Here is a 16128-nt window from a genome sequence, read left to right as displayed (position 1 = left end):
TCTTATACTGAAGAGGTGAATGTTGACAAAGAATACCACAATTCTGACGACGGAAGCTAAAGGTTGGGTCATTCAGACACCCACTGGACATCCGAGGGGTCTGTGCAGAGGAGAAGAGAGGACTGGCCGTACTGAGTGAGTTAAACTTCCCACCAACCGCCCACCACCATCACTACCACCACTACCCTCCCCCATATCCCTGCACTGACCACCTCACTCCCTTCCCACACCATCTCCCTTACCCCATGCATCTCTTATCTCCGCCCATTTCAGCTCTTCTTATCAGTGTCCAGAAATCCTGTGTTACGTAGTGCGTTGCACGTGCATCCGTTTTCTATTCCACAGAGGTTCTAAAGCCGTGAGAACTGGAGGGCGTGGTAAAAGGGAGGGGTTGTGTGTTTGTTGAGGGTTGTTGTGGAGGGTAGGGTGGGATAAATCTTCAGTGGTTACCAAGGGTGGGTGAGGGTTGAGGGTTTGAAGGGAGAGGTGGATGGGTTATTACTGCCTTGCATGTTGAGTAAACCGTTAAATAGTTAGCCAGAAGAGACTTGATAATAATATTTTATTTTTATATAGCGCTATAATACAAGCATAAGCAAGCTCTAAGCGCTTTACAATCCAGTACCTAATGCCTGTCTTTGTCTGCCCCAACTGTCAGCGAACATTCCGTGCGCAGATTGGACTATTCAGCCATCTGCGCATTCACAGATAGATTCATGAGTATCCTCCCCCCCCCCCACCCCACCACTACCCTCCCCCCATCCCCCAACTGGATGACAACGATGGTCATCATCGATCTCGATGGACACACCACCACCACCTAAAGTGAAACATGAAAGCATAATAAAAAGTAGTGGAAACATAAAACAATCATTATTATTTTTTTTAAATACAATGCATAAAACTCACACATTTCATTTGTGTTTTTGGTTGGGAAATGCTTTTATTGATGGTGATTTGGCGTGCATTGTGGGAATGACAATGGGTAAGTAATGCACATTGTACAGAAAATCACATGCACACAAAGCACTTGCATTCACATTAATGTAGATGCACATACATTTGACACACATAGACATACTCTTACGCAACCGCACACCCCTCCCCCCCACCAAACACAAACAAAATATTAAACACTTACACTAACACCCACCCAACAGGCTCACACACACACACACACACACACACACACACACACACACACAATGAGTCAACAAACAAAAAATATTAGATGCAAGATCATGATGTAGTACTGTTGATCAGTAATCGTCTCATCAAGTTAAACTGCCCACGCCCACCACCACTACCCTCACCCAACCCCCTACACTAACAAACTCCATCCCTTCCCTCACCCTGCCTTACCCCCCCCCCCCACCCCCCTTCCCTCCCTCCCCATGCATCTCTTATCTGACCATTTCCGTTCTCATCAGTGTCTAGAATCCCGTGTTACGTGGTAGCAGCACTTTGCACGTGCATCAGTTTTCTATTCCACAAGGTCGTGAGAACTGGAGGGCGTGGTAAGAGGGAGGGGGGTGGGGGGGCGTTGTGTGTTTGTAGAGGGGATGGAGGGGAACAGTCTAGTGGTTACCTGCAGGAGTGGGTGAGGGTTGAGGGTTGGAGGGGAGAGGTGGGTGGGTTGGTTATTACTGCCTTGCATGTCAAGTGACCGGCTGAAAGCTCTTCCGGGGAAAGGAAACTTCTTGTTTCTTTTTTGTTTTATTTCGCTTTTCGTTGTGTTTTCTGGGTTGGGACATGATTTTGTTGTTGGTGATCGGTGTGCATTGTAGGAATGAGAATGGGTAAGTACTGCACGTTGTACAGAAGATGAAAGCACTGGCGCATGCATTCACATAATTATGTAGACACACACGCGCGAAACACATGCATGCATGCATACACACACACACATTCTTTCAAGCGAACGCGAGAATGAGAGAGAAGCTGATGATCAGAAGCACCCCCACAGTCACCCATAAAATTGGATTATGACTGCTTGATTATTAAGGTTAGAAACGGTCATACATGCGGGAAAAAAACGAAATCATATCTATATATCTGTCCCAACCCATAAGGGGTTGCCCATGAACCCCCGCACCTTCCCAGACTATCTAACACCCCGACAACACAAAACACAGAGACATAGAAAGTTCAGCTCAGTTCTTTAATGCTGTTGCGTTTTGAAACACTGCTCCAGACACAAATTTAACCCCTTAACTACTGCAAAACTCTCCTTTAGTTACACAATGTCAGTTCACTTGGACCAAACGCAAGCTCGTCCGTTGAAGGCCAGTGTCAACTTGATGCGCTGAAGTTAAAGTATAGTAAAAATGTTACATGCATCTGTGGTAAGCAGTTCAGCTTGCATCATTGTTTGTTTCACTGTCAGCAGTTGCCCAAGTATTTCAAAGAGAATAATAATTCTGCAGATGATTTTTGTAAAGTTATTTCTGACGAGGTTCTTATGGTCGAACTTTCACAGGCATTAGTTCATAGCCCTATTTCTACATTCCTTTAATGCACTTCAGAATTGTTTTAATGGTTTGTGATTATTATCATTATTATTATTGAATTGTTATTGTTAAAAGTAATTGCATGCTAGTTATGCATTTTACGGTAGTTTTCTAGTTTACCTTTTTTCTGTTTTCCTCTTCCCTGCCCCTCCCCATCCTCCCCCCACACGCCAATCACAATGGTGTGACTGACTCATAACCCGACCGAGTTTAAAGAGACAAAAAAGATAGAAAGTCCGTGTGGCTCGTGTTAATTATTCAAAGATATTTGTAATGTCTGCCATTGTCATTGTTCACGCGATGTCATCTGACTTAGTTGACACACGCACAAGCGCGCACACGCACACACACACACACACACACACACACACACACACAGAGGCACACACACACACACACACACACACACACACACACACACACAGGCATGCACGCGTGGGACTAGACTCTGCTCTCTCTCTCTCTCTCTCTCTCTAGCTCTATCTCTCTCTGTGTGAATGTTTGTGGTGTGAGGTGTGTTTGAATCAATGCCTGCCTGCCTTTGTGTGTGTGTGCATGTGTCTGTGAGTACGTGTGTGTGTGTGTGTGTGTGTGTGTGTGTGTGTGTGTGTGTGTGTGTGTGTGTGTGTGTGTGTGTGTGTGTGTGTGTCCATGTGTATGTGGGTGTGCGTGTATCCGTGCATGCTTGTGTATGTGAGGATGTGTTTCCTGCATCTTTTTTCGCTTGATATTTTGAACAAAAAATTAGAATGATAATGTGATGAGAATACAATAATAAAAAAAAGAAGAAGAAAAATCAAAAGCGCGGAGTTAAAAGAATCTCAACTAAAACATACTCATCGGCGAAACTTCAATGTCAGATGCACAGAGAATAGACCTTATCGATTAGCATTCTTGACGGCCTCTCTACCTACTACCCCCCCCCCCTTCCCTCTGCACTGACCACCTCCCTCCATCCCTCCTCCCTCCCCTTCCCTTCCCTCCCCTCTTCTCCACGCCTCCCGTCCGCACCCCCCCCACCCCCACCTCCACCCCTCCCAGCCCCCCCCCACACATTCCCCAGAGCCAGTCTCGTCGCCTCTGGTTTTTCCATCTTGGTATCAGCGTCTGAAATCTGGTGTTTCGTCATGGCGCGACACACGTATAGCCTTCAGCTCAGGAAGTTCACACTGTGTTCGTAAATAAATCTATTAGGGGGTTGGATGGTTGGGGGGGGGGGGGGGAGGGGGGGTTGAATAACTAACTAGTTAGTGAGGAGCGAGGGGAAGGAGGGGGACGGAGGGGGGGGGGAGAAAGGCGGGGTGGGAGGGGGGTGGAGCATTGCCGCATGGTATGTCAATTGGCTATTAACAGCTTGTTGTGAAAGGTTGGTGGTGTTTAGCGATTTAAAAAAAAAAGGGTAAAAAAAAAGGTAAAAAAAAAAGTTTTAAAAAGGGAAAAAAAAGTATAATAAAAAAAAGTTTTAAAAAAAGTAGTTAAAAAAGACCAAAAAAAAAGCACCCGTTGCTGATTTCAGCTGTGCGGTATGATGAAGGTATGATGATTTTTTTTTTTTTTTTTTAAACGCTGTGGTGGGATCTTGTAGGCGTTGGTTGGAATTTCCAGTGATCAGAATTTGATTGATTGATTGATTGGTATAAATACTTATATAGCGCCTATCCTCGGTCGGAGACCAAGCTCTGAGCGCTTTACAAACACCGGGTCATTTGCACCACAGGTTGCCTACCTGGGTAGAGCCGACTGACGGCTGCCACTGGGCGCTCATCATTCGTTTCCTGTGTCATTTAATCAGATTTCAGGCACGCACACATCCACACTCAGACAGACATGTAACATTTTGCGTGTATGACCGTTTTTGGTGTGTTTTTTTTTTTGTTTTTTGTGGGTTTTTTTTTTACCGTGCCATGTAGGCAGCCATACTCTGTTTTCGGGGGTTTGCATGCTGGGTATTTTCTTGTTTCCATAACCACACACACACACACACACACACACACACACACACACACACACACACACACACACACACACACACACACACACGAGGGTCAAAGAATGATTAAAATTGTGAATCCTCAATTTTGTGTCAAAGAATGATTAAAATCGTGAATCTTCAATTTTGATCGTGTGTGTGTGTGTGTGTGTGTGTGTGTGTGTGTGTGTGTGTGTGTGTGTGTGTGTTACAGCGGACGTGGAGACGGACGGAATGTCAGTGTCCGTCTTACTGGACGGTGAGGAATCCATGATGGAGTTCATCGACGAAGAAAGGGTGAGTCCCCCCCCCCCCCCCCCCCCCCCCCCCCCCCCCCCCCCCTTTTTTTTTTTTTTTATTCATCACTTGAACGACTCTTCACTGCTTGTTGTTGATGTTTCGTTGTTGTTGTTGTTGCTATTCTTCTTGTTCTTCTTCATGCTGTTGGTTTTCTTTTTCTTTCTTTTTTTTTTTTTTTTTTTTTTTCTTTTTTTTTCCCTGCCCTCACTTCCATGAAGAAAGCTTCCCACGAATCTTACAAAGCCACTGTTGTGGCAGAATATGGAGTGATGGCCTAGAGGTAACGCATCCGCTTAGGAGGCTGGCTCGAATCACGGCTCGGCTGCCGATATTTTCTCCCCCTTCCACTAGACCTTGAGTGGTGGTCTGGACGTTAGTCATTCGGATGAGACGATAAACAGAGGTCTCGTGTGCAGCATGCACTTAGCGCACGTAAAAGAACCCACGGCAACAAAAGGGTTGTTCCTGGCAAACTTCTATAAGAAAAATCCACTTCGATAGGAAAAACAAATAAAACTGCACGCAGGAAAAAAAACAACAACCAAAAACATAGATGGCGTTGTAGTGTAGCGACGCGCTCTCCCTGGGGAGAGCAGCCCGAATTTCACACAGAGAAATTTGTTGAGATAAAAAGAAATGCAAATACAAATATCTTATTGGTGTTGGTGCTTCTTCTTCGTCTTCTTGCTGCTGCTGTTTGTTTTGTTTTGTTTTGTGGGGGACGTTTTGCTGCTCTCTCTTCCATAAATAAAGAAGCCAAGGAGGAAAAAAAAAAACCCCACTGATATGGGGAGAGTGCCCGATTGTTGTAGACGCCATCAGTAACCTGCTGATGATGGGCTCACCTCACTGAAGCTGTCGCTGTTGTTGCGTTGCTACCCTAAGTCCCGCCTTTGTGTGGCCAGCCCATCAGCTTGCTTATTCCCCCCAAGTGGAGGGAGTGATGGCCTAGAGGTAACGCGTCCGCCTAGGAAGCGAGAGAATCTGAGCGCGCTGGTTCGAATCACGGCTCAGCCGCCGATATTTTCTCCCCCTTCCACTAGACCTTGAATGGTGGTCTGGACGCTAGGCATTCGGATGAGACGATAAACCGAGGTCCCGTGTGCAGCATGCACTTAGCGCACGTAAAAGAACCCACGGCAACAAAAAGGTTGTTCCTGGCAAAATTCTGTAGAAAAATCCACTTCGATAGGAAAAACAAATAAAACTACACGCAGGAAAAAATAACAAAAAAAAAAAATGGGTGGCGCTGTAGTGTAGCGACGCGCTCTCCCTGGGGAGAGCAGCCCGAATTTCACACAGAGAAATCTGTTGTGATAAAAAGAACTACAAATACAAAGTACTCCGTGATGAACCGGGATCCACTGACCGGAGGACCACCGCCCAATTCTTCTTCACGCCACTTTCTGTAGCGCTGTCGACAAGGGTGGGCAGCTTGTGTGGAAGATCAGGCAGCGGAGCTCATTTTCCAGAACTGCCCTGCCCCTCCCCACCCCACCCCACCCCACCCTCCCCTGTAAAAACAGGCAAGACAAGATGTGTGGCTTGTCGACACCAAAAAAAAAAAAAATCCCACACTGGATTCCTTTATAATGACCAAGCAGACAGGGCAGCAAAAAGGGGAGCAAAAAATCATATAGATAGTATAAAAGTATATTGCCCATTGTCATACAAGGAAATGAGCAATAAACTAGAAAGAGACTTTTATAGGTGCTTGAGTTCAAGTCTAAAACCTCGTCGGTTGACTCTCTCAGACTTTGGTCCGATTCGCAGACCAATTCTGAGTTTAGTTCTCAGGCTATTATCAAATTCGTTACGGACCAAGTATTGTTCCGATGTCAAATGCATATGCTTTAGTAACCTGACAATTGAGCATATGTTTGACTGTAGCTTGATGAAGCCTTATGTACACGACAGTGTGTCTTCACAAGTGACTGAGAACGTTGATGTTTTTGACTTTTTGCATTCATTATGAGTTGTTTCGCTTGTCAGTTTAACGACTTCTCTTTTACGAAGTCCTTTAAGTAATTTCCTGGAATTGTATTTAGATTTTTTTGATTTTTTTTCAAATTTCACCCACATTTTACCCTCATTTGCCCAGTTTCCCCCCAACCCTCCATTCATTCACATCTCCCACCCCTTCTAACCGATAATACTCAAATGTATCCATAAATACTTTAACAAAATGTCTTCAATCACCGATATGTGTGACGGGACATTAACTCACTCAGTACGGCCAGTCCTCTCTTCTCTTCTACCCAGACCCCTCGGATGTCCAGTGGGTGTCTGAATGACCCAACCTTTAGCTTCCGTCGTCAGAATTGTGGTATTCTTTGTCAACATTCACCTCTTCAGTATAAGAGCCTTCCGCTTGCAATATTTTGATGATGGTAATTGGGGTGAAACGCTGTTAACGTCATCTCTTTCGCCGTTCGTATGGAGAGAGTTAAACAAAATTCCTCCTCGCTTGTCGACACTCCTCGACCAACCAGACCTTTATTGTGACAACCATGAAGAGCTGGAGAAAACGTCGTCATTCACCACCAGAGCGTACGACGCATGCCACCATCCAGGAGGAAGTACTGGCCAACACCGACAGCTGTGGAAGCCCCAACCTGTACGGCACCTTGGAGGAGCTGCGACGGACGGCAGAACTCAGAACTCAGAACTCAAAACGTTTTTATTCAAGGAGTAAGATTTTAGGCATAGCCTATTCTTCCAATCTGTCCTTGCTAATCTACATCTATTACAAATAGCACACACATAAATCAAAGGAAAAGGTATTCATGCAGAAGGGTATACATAATGACAGCCTTCATCGAGGACACCGGGGCTGCTCATCTAACGGGAGGCGAACGAGGAAGAAGAAGACCACCAGAGCTGGACTGATGACGTACCTGTCAACTCCCAAGAAGAAGAAGAATGCGGAGAGAGTTCTCTTTCTTTCCAAAGGACTGAGTGTGGTCATAACGATGTCTATGATGATGATGATGCTGATGACGAAGAAGAAGAAGGAGGAGGAGGAGTGAGGGAGAAGAAGAAGAAGAAGTTGTTGTTGTTGTTGAGGAGGAGGATAAGCACGTTCTATGAAACGGAAAAAAATAAATGAATAAACGTCACCAATGTGGTTTCGGTCTTTCTCACTGAACTCATGGCCCGCTCTGGACTATATGTGTCAGGGGTTTGTGTGGATGAAGAGGGGGACGGGCGGGGTGGGGTGGGGGACAGGAGGTGGGGACGTGGGTGGGGGATAATGTTCATCTTGTCTGACCGCTAAGCTTTAATCGAAGTGCATTAACGAAACAGAAGCTAAGCTCTCTCTCTCTCTCTCTCTCTCTCTCTCTCTCTCTCTCTCTCTCTCTCTCTCTCTTCTCTCTCTCTCTCTCTCTCTCCCTGTCCCCCCTCTCTCTCTCTACTTCTCTTTTTCTCTCCTTTTTTCTCCCTCCCTGTTTTCCCTCTCTCCCCTCTCTCTCCCTCTCTTTCTCCCTATCTACGCACATACTCTCTACTTTCTGTCTCGTCTCTACTCTAGCACTTTACTCTCTCTCTCTCTCTCTCTCTCTCTCTCTCTCTCTTCCTCTCCCTGGCTCTGTCTCCGTCTGTCTGTCTCTGTGTATCTTTGTCTGTCTCTCCTTTAATCCCCCCCTCTCTCTCTTTCTCTCTTCTTCTCCCGCTCTACTCTCTATCTCTCTCTCTACCTCTCTCTCTCTCTCTCCCCACCTCTCTCTCTCTCTCTCTCTCTGTCCCTCTCTGTCTGGTGATGGACAAATCTCATTTGTCAAAACATTCGAGACGGGAAGTAATTCAGACCAATAGAAAGCCAGCCTTAATTAAATGATTTGAATTCCTGATTTCCTGATGTCTGTCTGTCTGCTAGTGATACTAGTAGCCTCTGCTGATCTCTCTGAACAAGAACGATGTTCATTCCCCAGGCAAGCCGTGTGTTGAAAGTTTTGGGGTGGGGGCGGGGGAAGAGGTGTGGAGGGGGCGGGGGGGGGGGAGCAATATGTTTCACTGAACAGAATAGAATAGAATAGATTTTATTGTCATGAAACCGTAAGGTTTATAAGACACAAGTGCAATGGTAAATGAATGAACGAATGAAAAACACACAATTAATCAATCAGTTAATGCAGTAAATTGCAGCAGCATTCATAAACAAATTTTCCCAATTTTGTTAGTATATATTCATCATCTGTTAGCATCACCTGACTGGGAATATGTCCTGTGTTATTCGAATTTTGAATATCCTTTAAAAAAATTGTTGCCTTAATGTTAATGAGTGCTGTTTTCGGCTCTCTTCTTCGTCTGCGCTTATTTGTGGGTGGGGGGAGGAGTAGGGCGGGGGGCGTGGAGGAGGGGAGGGGGGTAGGGTAGGGGTGTGGATTGGATCCGCCTAAAACTTAGAACGGTAGTTTGTTCTACTTAGCATTTTTGTTCTGTATTGCAGGAGGGGGTGAGGGAGGGATTGCGTGTGTGTGTGTGTGTGTGAAAGAGAGAGAGGGAGGGAGAGGAGAGACAGACAGACAGACAGACAGAGTGCACGTGAAATCACCTGCAATCCATGTCAACGTTCGGTGGATCATTAAAGGATATACGAAATACGAAAATGCCCATCATACATCAGTCACAGCTTCATCATTACCATACTGATGCTGGTCGTGGAACGAAAAGAAGATGATGAAAATGAGAAGAAGAAAAAAAAAATATATCCATCCAATGCCTGCCTACACAGTGTGTCATTCACAGTCCCTCACAGCTTGACGTGTGTAAATCAAGTGAGCCCATGTTATGACACGGTGTCTGTGTGTATGTATGTCCGGGGTTAAAAAAAAAAAAAAATATATATATATATATATATATCGTTGGCATTTTCACAACTCCTGCATTAGGCCCAACACTCTGCTTCTGGTTGGAATTGTGCCAATAGCAAATTGAGAACCATGTGATCAATGTTTTGTTTTACTGCCATGAGAATTCATTTCCCGCTTCGACTTTTTTTTTTTTTTAAGGATTATGATTCCCAGACTAGGAGGCACGATTGCACTGGCTCATAGTAATGTTGGTCTCAGTTTGGGAAACATCCCAAAGCCGACTGTTCCAGAACCTACTTGACCGAGACCTTTAAACTTTCCTTTGGGAAACATCCCAAAGCCGACTGTTCCAGAACCTACTTGACCGAGACCTTTAAACTTTCCTGAAGTGTTATCTGTGTTTAACAACAAACTACAGTTTTCTAACTGGGGGCATGGTGATTTCTTTTTCTTTTTTTTTTTTTTTTTTTTTTAAATGATGCAGAATTTTCGGCAAATAGCGGCTTTTGCAAGCAATGTAATGAGCACCACTTACAACCAGGGATGCTTTCTTGCACCGTTTTTTTTTTTTTTTTTTTTTTTTTTTTTTTTTTTTTTTGTTGTTGTTGTTGTTTTGTTGCAGAATAAAAATCACAGCTACAGTTTATATACCATTCAATAACTATAAATATTTGTGTGAAACATCCGATTTTTTTTTTTTTCAAACGCATATTTTTAAGCTAGATAATGGTGCATCTGTGCCTGAAACAGCTGTTCGTTGTTTTATTTGAGAAGTTAACAGTTGCCTGACAGCAGCCTGCATAATTTCAGTCATCATCTGTCGATTTTTTTGTGAGCATTGATTTTCATGGAAAACATACCTGCTTTTATGCAGTGGTAGTTAGTTGGGGGGTTTTTGTGTGAAGTCTGTACATGTACGTTTTAAATCATCGCTCGATTTTTTTTTTTTTTTTTTTTTGGGGGGGGGGGGGGGGGGGTTGTTAACATTTTATGAAAAAATCATACCTGCTCTTATGAAGTGATTCGTTATAAATCATCTCTCGATTTTTGTTTGTTTGTTTTTTGTTTTGTTTTTGTTTTTGTTTTTTGTTTTTTGTTTCTTTGTTAGCATTTTATGAAAAATCATACCTGCTTTTATGAAGCGATTCTTAACTGTTTGTGAAGTCTGTACATGTACGTTTTAAATCATCTCTCGATTTTGTGGTTAACATTTTATAAAAAAAAAAAAAACCAATCCTGCTTTTATGAAGTGATTCTTAACTTTTTGTGAAGTCTGTACTTGGCTTGCTTGAACTTTTGATTACCTCACCTTTTTTCTCAGCCTTTAATCGTCCCCTCAAGGAAGCCGAGAGTGATTGATTATTACGGAATCTTCAACGTGTGTGCATCTTTCGATCGTCGAGCATGTGTGCACTTCAAGGAGGAGGTCAAAACTGTGGCAGGGCTGTCCGATGGAGCGATAGTGGCCCAGTGGTGGTAATGAGCCCGACGAGGAAGCGAGTGTCATGTCATCGGGTTCGAGTCCCAGAAGCGGAACGGGAATTTTCACACACACACACACACACACACACACACACACACACACACACACACACTCACACACACACACACACACACACACACACACACACACACACACACACACACACACACACAAGTTTCAAGTTTTAATTATCCTTTCACTACTATTAGAGTATGGCGGATTACTGCAAAGTAATCTTTTCATGCCCAGAACAAACATTTCCAAATACACACACACACACACACACACACACACACACACACACACACACACACACACACACACACACACACACACACAAGTTTCAAGTTTTAATCATCCTTTCACTCCTATTGGAGTATGGAGGGTTGCTGCAAAGTAATCTTTTCATGCCCAGAACAAACATTTCCAAACACACACACACACACACACACACACACACACACACACACACACACACACACACACACACACACACACCACCCATACACACACCCATACACACACCCACTCTCACACACACACACACACACACACACACAAAACAAACGTGTAAAAATGTGGTACAAGGTGCAGTGACCCCCCCTTCTTCCAGGCGTCTCGAGACATTGTGTGTCTCTGTTGGAGGAGACATCTGGCACTGTCGGAGAAGGCTTTCCCTCCCTCCCTTCATGCTCCGCTGCGCTGTTTGTTCTCACATGGGAGTGGAGTGGGGTGGAAGGGGAAGGCGTGTGTGTGTGTGTGTGGGCGGGGAGGAGGATAGGGGTGAAGGGGCGGAGGGGGAGGGTTCTGTTTGTCTGTGTCTCTCTGGTTATGTCTCTGTACTCCTGTCTTTTTCTCTGTTTCATTCTCTGTCTGTCAGTATGTTTGACTGTTAGTCCGTCCCTTTCACTGTGTATGTCTGTATCTGTCTCTACCACCACCACCACCCCTCTTTCTCTCTCTTTCTCTGTCTGTCTGTCTGTCTGTCTGTGTGTCTTTCTAATTATTTCTCTCTCTCTTAGCTTACTGTATCAGTCTCTGACTCTGTCTCTGTGTGTGTGTCTCTCTCTGTCTCTGTCTGTCTGTCCGTCTGTCTTTCTCTGTATCTCTGTATATTTCTTTCTCTTCTCTCTCTCTCTCTCTCTCTCTCTCGCTCTCTCCTCACCTCTCTCTCACGTTCTCGCTCTCTCTCCTCACCTCTCTCTCTCTCGTTCTCGCTCTCTCTCCTCACCTCTCTCTCTCTCGTTCTCGCTCTCTCTCCTCACCTCTCTCTCTCTCGTTCTCGCTCTCTCTCCTCACCTCTCTCTCTCGTTCTCGCTCTCTCTCCTCTCCTCTCTCCTCACCTCTCTCTCTCGTTCTCGCTCTCTCTCCTCACCTCTCTCTCTCGTTCTCGCTCTCTCTCCTCACCTCTCTCTCTCGTTCTCGCTCTCTCTCCTTACCTCTCTCTCTTGTTCTCGCTCTCTCTCCTCACCTCTCTCTCTCGTTCTCGCTCTCTCTCCTTACCTCTCTCTCTCGTTCTCGCTCTCTCTCCTTACCTCTCTCTCTTGTTCTCGCTCTCTCTCCTCACCTCTCTCTCTCGTTCTCGCTCTCTCTCCTCACCCCTCTCTCTCTCTCGTTCTAGCTCTCTCTCCTCACCCCTCTCTCTCTCTCGTTCTCGCTCTCTCTCCTCACCCCTCTCTCTCTCTCTCGTTCTCGCTCTCTCTCCTCACCTCGCTCTCTCCCCTCACCTCTCTCTCTCGTTATCGCTCTCTCCTCTCACCTCTCTCTCTCGTTCTCGCTCTCTCTCTCTCTCCCCGTCACCTCTCTCTCTCTCTCTCTCTCTCTCTCTCTCTCTCTTGCTCTCTGTCTCTCTCACCCCTCTCTCTCTCTCTCTCTCTCTCTCTCTCTCTCTCTCTCTCTCACTTCAGCAGCATGGTTTACGCAGAACCTGCCAAGAAGCACATGCCATCTCCGTGCTGTGGTTTACTGGGTAACCTGCTCCCCTATCCCTCACTGAGGCCCTCCATCTCCAGCCCCCACCCCCACCTCCACCCCTACTCACTCCCACCAGTGTCTGGCAGTTTCCTCACTGACAACTGTGGCTGCTAACTAGTTAGTTAGTTAGTTAGTCCTGATAATGTGGCAGGTTGAAAGATTGAGATTGCGCGCAGCTGCCTCTGCATTCTTTCTTCAAAATTGAATTCACCATTTCTACAGACCTCATGAAAAGTTAAGGACCAACTCATCAAATCAGGCTATATGCCGAGTGGCTAAAGCGTTGGACTTTCAATATGAGTGTCCCGGGTTCGAATCTCGGTTAGCTGGCGACTAGTGGGTTAAAGGGTGGAGATTTTTTTTTTCCCCCGATCTACCAGGTCAACATAATATGTGCAGACCTGTTCGTGCCTGAGACCCCTTTGTGTGTATATACAAGCAGAAGATCAAATTCGCACCTTAAAGGTCAGTGTTTGGTGGGCTGTGGAAACAAACAAACAAAAAAACATACCCTCCATGCACACCCCCGAAAACGAAGTATGGCTGCCTACATGGCGGGGTAAAAACGGTCATACACATAAAAGCCCACTCGTGTACATACGAGAGAGCATGGGAGTTGCAACGCACGAACGAGGAGGACAAAGAAGAAGAAAAAGAACTGGAAAGAAGAAGAAGAAGAAAGCAGGGACACTTTGATACAATGTTAAAAGCATCAAAAGACTACTGGAACTATGCAAGTGGCGTAAAGTGTAACACTGTTCTGCCGTTGTATACATAAACGGACGTTTCAGGAACATGTGCTCTATGAACTGCTTGAATAAAAAATGAATTAAAAAAAGCACTTGGAAAAAAAAAATCGTTGTTTCAGCCTGAGACTTTACAGTGTATAAAGGAAAGCTGTGAGTTCTTCATGGTTGGAAAAAAAAAACGTACACGTGAAAGAACGTGGTGTTAATTGATAATAATAATGATAGTTACAACAACAATAGTAGTGATAATAGTAATACTAATAATGATATTATAGTAATAATAACAATAATAAGAGTAATAACAATGATAATGATGATGATGATAATGATGATAATAATGATAGTAGTAGTAGTAGTAATGATACTACTACTACTACTACTAGCAACAACAACAACAACAACAACAACAATAATAATAATAATAATAATAATAATAATTAATAACTTTTCTATGGCGCGCTATCCAGTACCAACCCTGCTCAAAACGCCTCACGTCATAAAGACAGATTTTAGACATAGACGGTAAAAAAAAAATAATAATAATAAATTTAAAAAACCCACATTATAACAGCTGCATAAGTAGTATGGTTTACTTCAGCGCATAACATCGGCTGTTTGCCGGAAATGCAGCATCACTGATTTCATTATGCTCCCCCCTAGCCCCCCACCCCCCACCTCCCACACACACACACACACACACACACACACACACACACACACACACACACACACACACACACACACACACACACCCTCCCAAGAAGAAAACTGTGCAGGCTGTCGGCTGGTGAAACCTGTCAATGATTAAGCGGCTAGTGGAAACCGCATTATAAAATAAAATAATAAAAGTCTGGAATACTATTCCCTCTAGACATCCGCGCTCCGTGTGTGGTCTTCCTCCAATCCCCCCCCCCCCCCCCACCCCCCACCCCTTTTTTTTCCAACCCGAGGGATGCAGACAGATCCATTATGTTTTTGTTGTTGTTGTTGTTTTCTTTTTTCTAATGCTTTTTTTTTTTTTTTTTTTTTCTCCAACATTTATGTGGCTAACAATCGGGTTCTGTGAATCCGGTTTCAGTCTCACCACGTGTAACAGCAGGGTTGGGTCTGGTTGCCTGTGAGACTTTAAACTGGTGTCTGTGGTCTTGTGTTCTTGTGTGTGTGTGTGTGTGCGTGCGCGCGCGTGTGTGTGTGTGTGTGTGTGTGTGTGTTTCGTATCTCTCTGTCTGTCTGTCTGTCTGTCTGTCTCTCTCTCTCTCTCTCTCTCTCTCTCTCTCTCTCTCTCTCTCTCTCTCTCTCTCTCTTTCTCTCTGTGTCTGTGTGTGTCTGTGTGTCTGTGTGTGGTGGGGGGGGGGTCTGTGTCTGTGCCTGTCTGTGTGTCTGTGTCTGTGTATCTGTGCGTGCGCGTGTGTGTGTGTTTGTGTTTGTGTGTCTGTATGTCTGTGTCTGTGACTTCATGTGTGTGCTCGTGTGCACGCTTATTTGAGCATGTACGAGTGTATGGGTGTGTGCACAAGTTCGCTGAACGTGGCCCATTGTAATTGATATTATCATTACGTTTCAGTCAAATACCTTCTTTGTATCTTTCGATTCCATTATATTTTACTTATTTGTTTATTATTGTTGTTGTTGTTTTTTAATTTTAGTTTAATGTTTTATAATACCTATTATAGGCTCTCAAGGCCAAACCCCCAGTGCGTCGGGTCAGAGGTCATCTCCACACCTTGTTTTCAGCAGTTGTAATGCAGCCGACAAAAGAACAGTCCGCAGACTTTGACGCCTGCTTGAAACTGAAACTGGAACTGGATCTGGAATCTGTGGTGGTTGTATGTGAATAGGAGGACCCCCATGTGTACTGAGGCGAAAACTAGTAGAAGCTTAGCGCGTTTTCTAGTTTGAACTGAGCACAGCTGTTTAGTTTTTTTTTTGGTTTTCGCTGTCTTCCCATCAAAATATATTCTATAGTTTTAATTTCGGTGTCTCGTACTAGCCTAATGTGTTCTATTCTGTTCTGGCACTAAACTGACAGTTTGATACAGACTTTATTGGCACTGTCCTATCATGTTATATTCTTTTCAAGTTGGTTATGCTAATTTCGTGCATTACCTAAAAGTATCATATACTTTTCTGGCACCATCTTAACATGTTGTATTCTTTTCTGGCAATGTACTAACTAATTATATACTTTTTCTATCACTATTCAAACATGCCCGGGTGGTTCCGTTTCTTGTACTATCCATACATGTTATATCATAATCTTTTCTGGTACTATCCCAGTAAGTTATATTCTTTGCCTTTCTGGCACTATTCAAACAAGTTATATTCCGTT

General features: G+C 44.5%; 1 protein-coding gene across 1 annotated transcript in view; it reads left to right on the top strand.

The window, feature by feature from the left end:
* LOC143285439 (uncharacterized) overlaps positions 1-16128 on the top strand; it is a 124406-nt gene that overhangs the window by 80911 nt on the left and 27367 nt on the right. Inside the window, exon 2 of the mRNA XM_076592707.1 lies at positions 4694-4776. Within this exon, the coding sequence (XP_076448822.1) occupies positions 4694-4776 (83 nt within the window). The remainder of the gene's footprint in view (positions 1-4693; positions 4777-16128) is intronic.

This window comes from Babylonia areolata, chromosome 9 (genome assembly GCF_041734735.1).
Source record: "Babylonia areolata isolate BAREFJ2019XMU chromosome 9, ASM4173473v1, whole genome shotgun sequence".
NCBI lineage: Eukaryota > Metazoa > Mollusca > Gastropoda > Neogastropoda > Buccinidae > Babylonia > Babylonia areolata.
This window is presented reverse-complemented; position numbering and strand designations above follow the sequence as displayed.